Source organism: Epinephelus moara, chromosome 3 (genome assembly GCF_006386435.1).
Source record: "Epinephelus moara isolate mb chromosome 3, YSFRI_EMoa_1.0, whole genome shotgun sequence".
NCBI classification, from domain to species: domain Eukaryota; kingdom Metazoa; phylum Chordata; class Actinopteri; order Perciformes; family Serranidae; genus Epinephelus; species Epinephelus moara.
The window spans coordinates 17,164,491-17,176,492 of NC_065508.1; the positions used below are offsets into that span (position 1 = coordinate 17,164,491).

At 40.4% G+C, this 12,002-nt stretch overlaps 1 protein-coding gene across 13 annotated transcripts in view; it reads left to right on the forward strand.

Annotated features, from left to right (window-relative positions):
- The window catches only part of phldb2a (pleckstrin homology-like domain, family B, member 2a), a 24,937-nt gene extending 13,591 nt beyond the window's left edge, over positions 1-11,346 (forward strand). For 2 of the 13 annotated variants that reach the window (XM_050041093.1, XM_050041092.1), the window contains exons 8-17: positions 3,376-3,486; positions 3,564-3,653; positions 4,428-4,586; positions 4,908-5,007; positions 6,838-7,033; positions 7,531-7,672; positions 8,030-8,176; positions 8,285-8,504; positions 8,677-8,762; positions 8,960-11,346. In XM_050041093.1, coding sequence (XP_049897050.1) covers positions 3,376-3,486; positions 3,564-3,653; positions 4,428-4,586; positions 4,908-5,007; positions 6,838-7,033; positions 7,531-7,672; positions 8,030-8,176; positions 8,285-8,504; positions 8,677-8,762; positions 8,960-9,100 — 1,392 coding nt within the window. In that variant the 3' untranslated portion in view covers positions 9,101-11,346. The remainder of the gene's footprint in view (positions 1-3,375; positions 3,487-3,563; positions 3,654-4,427; positions 4,587-4,907; positions 5,008-6,837; positions 7,034-7,530; positions 7,673-8,029; positions 8,177-8,284; positions 8,505-8,676; positions 8,763-8,959) is intronic. The other 11 variants (XM_050041104.1, XM_050041098.1, XM_050041100.1 and 8 more) reach the window with 9 other exon arrangements.
- The last annotated feature ends 656 nt before the right edge of the window (positions 11,347-12,002 follow it).

Genomic DNA, 12,002 nt, shown 5'->3' on the forward strand with positions numbered 1-12,002 from the left:
CTTTATTTATAGAGCACTTTTCATACATAAAATGTATCACAAAGTGCTGTACATTACAGAACACAAGCAGGAAAGGATCAGGGGGTACAAAATAAAATACAAAATGAAATACAGTGATTCACTGAATGTAGAGTCTCTGTAGAGTTGTAAAATAGGGTTGTAAAAAGATATATCTACTCAAATATCTAGTAAAGCCGAACTAGTAAATACACTGCACCTAGATGAAATATGTTAAGAAAAAGTAAGGATGTTGGTTAATTTCAGATATTTTAGCTAGTACTCTAGAAACTGCGTTTTTGGGACGGTAGATCTTCCGGCTGCAGAGTTGTCAAATAGGGTTGTAAAAAAGTAAATCTACTGAATACATCAAATATCTAGTACAGCCAAACGATCATGTTATTCTTATTATTATCATTGAGGGTAAATTATAACAGAGGAATATAATTTCCGTTTTAATATCAAGGACACTTTAGTGTTTTTATGTGTATACAGAGATATCATTGAGGAAAACAACGTTGACGTGACGTTGTTGAACCAGGGAATACGTGTGTCCACCACAACAAAGGATCCTAATTGACTTTACATTGGCATTGTTTCTGTGGTACCGGCACGTAATTTTAACCCATCTACAGCGTCGATTCATTGCAGAACTATAAAATGCATGTTAAGAACATTTCACAGCAGACCTCATCTGCCTACCTGTTTCCACATAATTATTAATTATGTCTACGCATTCCCTGCCAGATTGTCAGTGTCGCCTCTGTGTCCTGTATCCTGGACCCTGTTACTTGGAATCCATCTGTGGCTGCCTGTATTATTTTCCCTGTCACGTGACTGTTTGTTCTGGTTTCTGGTGAACATAGCAAACATTACTGTGTTGCCAGTTCTCACGCTGCTTGCCTGTGACGCACCTTTTCACCTCGCAAGTTTCACGCTGACACTAGCGTGAGACTTGTCAAAACAATTCTCAAAAAGAAAGGAGTCATTGCATTTGCCAAATTAACAAGAGAGGATAAAGAATTAAGAATTTGTTCTAGGCAGTATTTCACAAAATTTATTAAGTTCCCCCTAACTTACCAACTCACAAAACTCTTCTACACCAGTGAGGAGGTGCCCAAAAACAGATCAAATCAACTGCACAATAATATTGATCTGACCTAACATTCTCGGTCAGAGTGTGCGTGTCTGTGTGAGAAAGCCTATTTAATATTCCAATAAACTAATGTTAACATACAGTTGTTGAAGAAGTATTCAGATATTTTACTTAAATACGATTCATAATTAATCTGGAAAATAAAAACAGTGTTTGAGGTACACATTTCAAGTTTTCAATGATTACAAAGTGTACTTTATTTATTTATTTTTCATATTTTTCATTTTTCTTTCAGTAAGCAAAACACACATGTGCCAACTGGGCACACAACATATAACAAGGGGAGGATCTGAGTGTTACATGAGACAGCAGAATCAACAGTACAGTATACATACAAACATATATCCACACCCTTACTTTTCTCAACAGCTCAGTCAGTTTACAGATAGCAGTCAGGTATAAACACTTATTCATATGTATGCACACCACACCCACTCTTACTTATTCAACATGCATCTTTGTATACTACATCTTTGTTTTTTAATGGACGTACACATCAAAACTAAATAGTATAAAGATTCTGCATTTGGGAAAAGGGAAAATGATTGCTTAGAGGGCGTGGCTTAATACAGTTAATCTAAATGTTTAGACATTTCACATTCCAAACAAAACAAATCATAATAAATCACTAGTATGTTCGAAAGACCTGAATTTTTTCTGCACATACACAGAATTCTGACAAGTTTGCTACCCTGCAACCTTTAGTTTATTCAGAAGTCTGTCACACTATATTTTTAAGAATATGCTAAATTAATTAACTATATCTCAACAAATCTTCATTTACATGTAGCCAAAATTGACAGACATTCTTTGGACACTAGATATCACATTTAAAATGGCATTCAGTTCGGTTTAACAGTGAGCCCAGAGTGACATTTGATAACTTGCTGTAATTTGGACTGTATGCACAGCACAGCATCATCTAATTTTTAACCAAATGTTATTAAAGTATTTAACAATGCACCCAAAACCAGCAGAAAGAATGATTACTATTTGTTTTTCGCCAACGCTTTACTGTTGTAGTGATCTAAGACTATCAAGAGAATGTGTTGCATGTGATGTTATAGCCGTTATAAGTTGTCAGAAGATGTCTTCCTGGTGAGCGGTTACAAGGTTGATCTGTGGGAGAATAAATATATGAGAGCAACACAGAATACCTGAGAGCCTTATTGCATTATATTCCATTTTATTTTCAATTGTCAATATGGTGCTTGAATTTTGTATTTTATTTTACATAAATAAAGACATTTCCACCAAAAATTTTTGCATAAAAACATCACCAGGATGCTGGAAATGAAGTATCAAGTTTCCTGTGGGAGGATCCCCAGACACCCTGCTGAAATGGTGTCCCCACCAATGAAATGAAACACCCTTAGACCTGCTTTCTCTGGAGCTGTACCCACTGATCAAGCTTCTTTTTGCTTGTTCTAACACATCGTGGCCAAACCGATGAATCAGTTGACTTCTAATGCAAAAGTATGTGAAAGACTAAATGAGTGAATGGGCTACAACAATTTGTTCTTGTCCAGTCAGCTGACCCTTGTACTGGGAACTACTTTTCACCTGATTTGCAGTCTCCCAGATGAAGCCTGAGCACCCCCTGACTGTGCAGCTGCAACAAGAGGTCAAACTCAGCCGGCATTGAATGGAATCCGCTAGCTTTTTTGTCATCATAGTAGTGGTTAGTCAGCGCATAGTGTCCATGTGGGTGATTGCTAAAGNTGCAGTCCCCCCACCCCGTCTACCATTTCTAAAAGAATGTAAATAATTAAAGCCAGGCGGGGATGCTTCATTAAGTGCTGCAGGTCCATCTGAGCCAAGCCATGTCTCAGTTAAAAACATAAAATCAATACTGTTATCTAAAATCAGGTCATTAATTAAAAAAGTCTTATTTAAAAGAGAGCGTACATTTAAAAGTGCCATGTTGAGTTTTCTCTCTGGTGTTTGTGGGGGATGAGCGGGGGGATGGAGTATTTTGATATGTTTGAGGTTGTAATGATTGGGTCCGGAGTATGGTGTTATGGTGTGAGATCTGGTGTTGGTGATTACGGTGATAGGGAGTCCATGGGTGGAGGAGGATGGTGCTGTGGGTGCTGTGGGTGCTGTGGGTGATGTGGGTGGCTGAGGGGCAGAGTCTACAGAAAGATTGTTTGGTATGGTATTTAGGGTATATAATGTTGCAAGACACTATGTAGTGATACTGTGCTTGTTTGTTGTTACAGGAAAGAATCATGACGCTGAAGAAACAGTCCTCACAGATTACCTTACAGGCTCAGCAAGAGAGGGAGAATTTCCAGAGAGAGAAAAACAATTTGCTCGTCATGCTTCAGAAGGTAAGAAGATCCTTTACATGCTGATTTGGTAAATATTTGATTTTATTTACTTGAAGATCGTATCCCGATGTCTGCAGGAGAGAGAGAAACTGGTGTCTTTGGAAGGAAAGTATGCAGAGTTATCCGAGGGGCAGACCTTCACTAACAACCCTGTAGCCATTAAAGAGGTAAGTGCTCACAGCTACGTTGATACTTCTCCTTCGTCTCCGTCACGCACTATGTTCACATGCACAAAATATACTGGTTTTTGCCCTAATTCGGAAAAGAGAGTATGCCTACTAAGCTGTTCAGATGGCGAATGAAAATCAATATTCCCCAAATACTCTTGTTTACATGCAGCCCTGCATACGCAGGTTAACGTGCCCTAACATGTCATTTATCACATCACAATATAGACAAGTGGAACAGCTGGAGCTGCTTGTCATTTTGGTTCTTTGCATCAAAATAGGATTTTTTCAAATTTTCCTACCACGGACTTGTTGGACCGTGCGAACACAACCTCCCTCTGTCATTCCTTCAGCCACCTTCTTGAAGATGTCGGTGGTGTGTTTCTTCTACTGACCAGAAATGTGGGCCTTTCTTTAGGAAATGCATCTCTACCCCACAGCCATGCAAGCTTGGGGCGAGTTGGTTTGTGTAGAACGTATCTATGACAACGCACAGAGCTGACGGTTCACAGAAAATAGGCCATGTGTTGCGAACTGCAGTATACACCCTCAATGAGACGCCTATTCCCAAATATGCTGCAGACATGTCCAAATAATGCTCTTAAAACCTAAATAATACCGGCATATACAATGTCACTGAGAATTCTGTCATATTCTGAATAATAGTGGAATATTAGCGTGCATGTAAATGTACCCAGTGCCTCTGATGAGATGATCTGTTATTTTTATCCTTTCCATCCTTTGTGATTCCTCTGATTTCTGTGATCACGTCAGCACTTGCACTCTCTGAAGGAAAGGAGAAGAAGTGGCAAAGAAAACTCTTCCCACCCGAGTGACAGCCTACCTCATAAGAGGAGCCAGCAGCTCCTCACCCCTTACGGCAGATCCCTGGGACGCACACTTCCTCCCAAGGTCATTAACTTTATGTCGGAGGTAATCTAGCAGACATTAAAGGTGTAGGAGTCAATTTGGTGTTTCAAATCTGAAAGAACGATGAGTATATCTCTTGATGATGGTGCTCACTCTGATTCTGGACTGCAGAGGAGGGGAATTCACTACCCTCATTACGTGTATCTGGAAGGATTTGAACTTCCCCAAGAGAATGATCCACCCAAACAGGAATTCACAGTTTCAGTCGAGCTTACAACACCCATCCAGCTCAAGGAGTACTTAGCAAACGAGAGTAGTTTGTAGTTGTATGAAGGTTGTAGACCCTGATTCTGAACAGCATGTGTGCTGCTGTTTCCTCCTCAGGCCCACTTGCCTCTGTCCCAAAGCTCCAGCTGTGGCAGCGTTATCCCACAAGGCTTCAGCTTCTCCCCCAGGGACCTGACTACCCGCCGCCTGCCTAAAAGTGAGTCAGAGTTACAGGATGTCGCATCTTGTCTGCATCAAATCTATACTGTGTGACCAGTTTAAACCTCAGGCGTTATATATGTAGGGCAGGAAATGCTCAACTGATGCAATAGTCTGTGGCACCGCACAAAGGGAAACACGTTTGGCCCAAATCTGATACCAAAGACTAAATATTTGTGGAAACAGAATGTCGAAACATTATACCAGATTGGAATTTGTGATTTTGAGGCAAATGACGTGTTTGCACAGCTTGCTCTAAACAAATAACACATGCAAAGTATCTTCATTGGAAATGACAGTACTTGTGAACAATGTGTAATTTAATAGAAATGTGTTATGAGGTTTTAAGAAACTCAAAATTGATCCCTCAAGAAAAGCATGATGTTAAATACTGTAGCATAATAGCCATACAGGGTTTATGTGTGATGTGGAGGATTGAGGATTTGTGTTCAAATGGTTTTTGGAACATACTGTTATGCTTCATAAACCCTGATTACCTTTGCCACTGTGTTGACTCAATTAAAGGGACAGTTCACCCCATATCAAAAATACATTTTGGGTTTTTTTTTTCTGTACCTGTAGTACTATATATCAGTCTAGATTGGTTTGGTGATTTGCCAAGTGTTGAAGATAGCAGCCATAGAGATGTCTGCCTTCATACACATTTGAAAAACTTCCAGAAATCATGACCTGGTTACTCAAGATAATCCACAGACCTTGTTGTGAGCAGTTTTATGTAGGAACTATTTTATTTCTGCTGAACTACACCCATCAACGATGAGTCCACACAGACGGAAGCATACACCTACTCATGGATGAGAGGCTCTCGTTCATGACAGAGCGAGGGGTTAACTCCTTCTTGACTGGGCTGTAACATTAGCTAGCTTAGTAGAGCCAGGCCTGCAAGATGTGTGCCAGGCTTTGGAGCCAGTTTCGTAGTGGCCAAACAGTCGAACTGCAATTTCCTGGTCCGCCACGTGATGCCATTGGGCCCAAAAAGACTTTTCCTGTCGACTTACATTGGGAAAAAGACGTCTGTATATCAGTGGATACAGTTTTTTGAACGTCATAACCCCCATGAAATGAATCGTTCCACTATCAGGATTTAATCCACTTGGTTTGATAACATTTGGCACATCTGAAAGAGCTGCGTGATTTTATCCCCATTCAAGTTAGCGATTGCTAAAGCAGGAGTAGCCGGCATAAGTCTCTGATCTATGGGTAGCAGTACTGATCATTTGGGTAATTTATGTGGAAATTGAGCTTTTTTTGGCTTCATGTGCCACTGAGCATCTTTAACAGAAATGAAAAGGTCCTACCTTCAACACTGTATCCAGGTCTCTTAATACATCCATGCATGGAGCTAGGTGAGCTCGCAGTAAATGCATGCTTCCTTCTGCGCTGTGATACTGATGGCGGGTGTAGTTCGGTAGAAAGAAAATAGTTCCTACATGAAACTGCTCACAACAAGGTCTGTGGATTATCTTGAGTAACGAGAAGGCAGACATCGTTGTTGCCGGCAACTCACACCAACACAATCTAGATTTATAAACAGCACCACAGGGAAGAGGAAAAGTAAATACGTATTTTTGATTTTGGAGTGAGCTGTCTCTTTAAAAGCCTTTATCCTTCTCTGTCCAGGTTAATCAGTTCAACTTGGCCCAGCTGCTGCAGCCAGATTTTTATGAAATCATGATCACAAGATGTGATTCCACATGGCCAGCCATTAATGAACTGCAACCCTCTTGTTATGATTTAGTATTTTAACATTAGATCATGCATGCTGAGGGTATTTCCACTTTCTTACTGTAATGTTTTCTTCTGTCAGCAGGCAACAGCCATGCACACATGAATGAAGACAGGCAGAGAAGAAGTGATTTTTGCAGCAGGATGGTCTCCGAGCCCAGCGTGTTCTTGGACTCCTTCTACCCGGACAACAGCCAGGCCTCTGATACTGTCAGCGTGGACAGCTCTGACAGCCTGGAGACCAGTTTCTCTGCCTGCTCCCCAGACAATATCTCCAGGTTAGTGAGAGAGCATGATGAAGAACAGATGAAAGGTTACTTTGAAAAGTTTAGACATTGCAAATTTGGGTGAGTCAGAATAAGGAGAGATGTATTTTTAGAAAAGAAGTTGGAGTATAAAGGCTGCAGGAAATGAGAGAGATATTCTGAAGAGCAAACAGACAGAGGAAATGCTTTTGGTTTTTATAGAGGATGTGATGCTCTGTGTTTGTGTCAGTTGAGAGACAATGATCCACATGATATCTAGCTGTACTTACACTCCCTAACAAACAGTTACATATAAGTTAGTGAAGTCAGTCAGAGCCTTCGTAATTGTGTTCACGGGGAATTGTTGTTTTTAAAGGGAAGGCTTACGAGTTAATTATCAGGAAAGTCCTACGTCATGGTGTTTTTCGAGTCACCTATTTATCCTGCAAATTTAAACAAAGCCTGAAAGTTGCGTTTTTTATTATGTGTTTGTTTATGACTTTGTATTTTATTTTTCCACCTTATCACAGAAATCTGGTTCTTCATGTGTTTGACAACTGGTGTTTTCCATTTTCCATCAGTGCCAGTACGTCTAATATGGCGAAGATTGAGGAGATGGAGCGATTACTCCGAGAGGCCCAGGCTGAGAAGCATAGGCTCCTCGAGCATCGGGTAATGTGCCAAACCTAATTTAAAGCTTCTTGTGCATATGGATGTGTGCATGGGCAGATAGCAAGGCAGTTGGCCTCTGGGCATAGATATGCAAAAGGATCCACCACCTCTTCTACATAGGAGTAAGACATCCTCCTTGCAGATCCTTTGCATCTCTTTGTGTTTGTGTGTGTGTGTGGTTTGGTCTCTTTGTAGTCATTCTGAGTCTCTTCTTGGTCAGTACATGTTAATATCAGAGACATTTTGCAGGTGAAGGCCGGGGTGGGGCCTGACCTGCCTGATAAACCAGTTCAATAATCCATCCATGGGTGTGTGTGTTTGTTGATGGATGTAATTTACACTATGTAACTTGTGCAGGAGCGTGAGATGGAGATGCGCAGGCATGCTCTAGAAGAGGAGCGAAGAAGAAGGGAGGAACTGGAGAAACGACTGCAGGAGGAGACGAGCAGGAGACAGAAACTTGTAGAGCGAGAGGTGAAGCTCAGGGAGAAACAGAGATCACAGGTATTCAGAATTACTGGCGAGAGAATGTTTAATCTTTTTTTTCACCATGTGCTTCATGTAAATACCTCTTGAACAATCAGATGTTTAATTTCAATGCTTTTTCCACAGTCCCGGCTGTTGACTCGCTACTTCCCTGTAAGAAAAGACGACTTTGATCTTCACGGCCATATCGAGGCAGCTGGACACAACCCAGATGCCTGCTTCCATCTGGCCATCACTGATAAAACCTGCCGAGGCTTTCTGGTCAAAATGGGTGGCAAGATCAAGACATGGAAGAAACGCTGGTTTGTCTTTGACCAGAATCGCAGGACGCTCACCTACTATGCAGGTGAGTCACTCTTTGTTTTCAGTTCTCTGTTGATAATGTGCGGTTTAAGATGTGAGATGCAGTTACTGCAATAGTGATGTCACTTTTTAAGCTATGCCAGCAGGGTACTTTGGATGCTGAGGCTGAGCTTTGATCACAGTGCTGTCGGTTCTGTTTATATTCTCCTCTGCAGACAAACATGAGACCAAGATGAAAGGAGTCATTTACTTTCAAGCCATAGAGGAGGTGTATTATGACCATTTAAAGAACGCACACAAAGTAAGTCAGTTTGTGTGTGTGTGTGTGTGTGTGTGTGTGTGATTTTCAGCATTTATTGAATGATGCTGACATCTGTTTATTCTCTGCCTCTCTCCCTCCATTTGTCTTTCTCCCTCCCACATGCATCACCTCACCCCTCTCCCTTCTCCTCTTATCCCACTTTTTCTCTCAACACTTCATTCACTTTCGCACCCAAGAGCCCCAACCCCTCACTGACGTTCAGTCTGAAGACCCACGATCGGGTGTACTATATGGTCGCTCCGTCGCCTGAAGCCATGCGTATTTGGATGGATGTTATGGTCACGGGTGCTGAAGGACACATGCATTTTATGGTGTAACTGATCCCAACAGATCAGTATCCACACCACTAAAGTTCATTGGTAAGCGTTGTGTCACATGGGACGGTTGCGGTACTCTGCTTGTATCAACGTTGTGCAGCAGAGCTGAGATTGATGTTCATCAGGTCAACAAAAAAAGAACTTCTGTTTACACTTGTATTATCTGTAGCCTACATGTCATGCTCAAAAGCACACTTTATAATGTAATCATGTATAACAGAGCAAAAGAATGGATATACAGGTTTTATAATTAAGCTATTTAGTTTTTGTTGTTGTTTATGTAGCGCATCACTAAATCTCGCACCAGTTTAGTAGTTACATTCTCCAACCTCAGATTTCCTTAAACAAAACCTCTGCTTGTCTTAAACTCTCCTTGTTATGTTTGGCTTCTTTTCAATTAAAAAGTGATCAGGGAACATTCTAAATCAGGGATACACAACTTGTGGTCCATTTGGCTCACGATAGGGTGCCGGGTGGCCCACTGACCATTTTCTAATTTATGATGAAGATCATTTGATTCACACAGGGAGTTGTTTTTGTACTCTAAATGCAAATAAGGTGCCAGAGTGCATAAAAAAGCATCAGAATAGAGCTTGTTTATAAAAAGCAGTGCCAGGGAGGATCCAACATACGTCTGGGCCAAGCCCCGAATGTCCTCAAATCCTAGAAACATGCCCATGTACAACAAACATCACAAGGTTGAAAAAAGGTATTTCATTTATTATATATACTGATAAATATCATTGTTGTTTGTTAATTAACTGGCCCCTGGCCTCCTGACATTTTGCAAGAGTGGCCCCTGAGCAAAACAAATTGAGTATCCCCGATCTAAATGATCAGAAACACAACACCTGCTCCACCTCTAAACTGTGGTACATACTGGTGCTGCTCGTCTATAGCAGATGCATATCTGCCAAACAGCTTTCTATAACCTAGCGTTTAGTCATACATGTATCCGTCATGTTCCATGTTTAAGTTATACGTCCACCTTCTCTCTCGTCTTCTGGTTGGATGTCAGGTTGTATCAGTGAGTCACCACTTCTTTGTTCTTTCTCCAAATAAGATCATACTGTCTGTGTTTGTGTTTGCAAGAATGCACATTTTTACTTCAACTCAGATTTATTATTTCTATGTTGTCACTAATATTCAAATGTCATGAGTGTGAGTATTACTTTACATTTTTCAACTCAAGCATTTTATTGCTGCTGCCAGACTACAAGCATAAGCTGGTCTTGTCTTGCTCATTTGAAGCAGGGCTGAATGTCCACCATTACTATTACTTCAAACCATGTCTCTTTGCATCACTTTCACTCCAGTGAGTCTTAATGTCACATTATGCAAACTTTATTCATGAAGAAGAAGTTATTTCAGGCACTTTTGTAGGTTTTATTGTTATGAATTATTAGAAATTGTTGGCAATATTGTATTCATAAAAGTATAAAATGCTCCAAAATTACAGTGATACTGTGGTACATGCCTGCCGCTGTGCAGCTAGCTCCCTCTGTCCATAGTAGAGGCTGCAGGCCTGATGTGATTTGAGGCCATGTTGTGCAGCAGTGATGCTGTTTTGTACTGCGTCACCCACGTTACAAAAGCATTTCAGTATGCATTTTCACCAGCAGAGGTCCTCAGTGCAGAGTTATTGCACTGAATGATGTAATGCCCATGGTTAGTAGGCCCATGCTCATCAATGAGCCATATTTTCTAACTCGTATATATCATATATGTGCATTTATCAGCACATGCATATCAAGCTGAAGATTTGCTCTTTGGAAGCAAAGCAGAAATCATGTTCAGGATCTTGAACACAAAATGATTTTTTTAATAATTTTCTTTTAAATGTTTTATAAACTCCATATGTTTGATCTGTATATTCTTTGACTATTTGTAGCAGTCTGACTGATAATGAAAGATCTCTTTAACAGCAAGTGACCAGCAGCTGTTGGTTTACAGACTACAGAGTGCAGAGGAGGCTGCAGGGCTGACAGTGTTGCAGATGAGGTGTTGCCTTTCCTGGATGCTCCTCAGTGAACGGAGGCATCTGTCCTGTTGACACCTCATCCGCAAACTGTCCTCCGCTGTGAGAGACACAGGCCTTGAAACCAAACAAATAACTGCGTTTATGTATATTTTTAATAAATTTTATATTTTGTGTATGAAAAATGGTAATTTTAGTCGACTCTATGCTACATTTTTTATGATTGGCATTTGTCATGTTTCAATATGAATAAGAATAAATAATTTTGATTATGAATTATATTTGTGAAATGGTATACTTTGCCTGTTGAGTTGCACATTGTGTTTCATGGGCTCTATAAACTTCATATTAAACAGTGGGAAATTTGCACTGAATGTTTGAGCACTGAAAAGAAGCTTTTTAAATCCCAGTATGGCAACATGATGTGTTTTCCCATGGATACAGAGTATCATAGCTTTATTCTTACATGGTTACGTAATGTATCATCATGGGAATCAATAGTCTTATTATATAGGGATGCACAGTGTCCCTGGATTGAAGCTTAACTAGGCCCTTAAGCCTCTTAAAGGAGTTGACCTTTTCTTTATCTTTAAATTGTCATGATAAGAGCCAATAGCATCATCGCTGTGGCATTTTGCGCTAAATTATCAGCTCCCTGACAAGTATCTGAAATATCTCAGAAACTCAAAGATTTTCTGGGAGTGTAATGTTATCTACAATGTGGTTCAGCCTTTTTCAGAAGAAGCAGGAGCTGTGAATCTCCACATTTTAAGGCTGTGTGACAGCATATTCGTAGGTGTGTAGGATGGGTGACAGAAAATTCAGCAATGTTGTGTTTTTTATACATGGCTGGTTCAGCTCAGGTCACTGCAAAAACAGTTTGGAAGCAAACTGATAATTCAAAATATGTCTCATCATTACAGT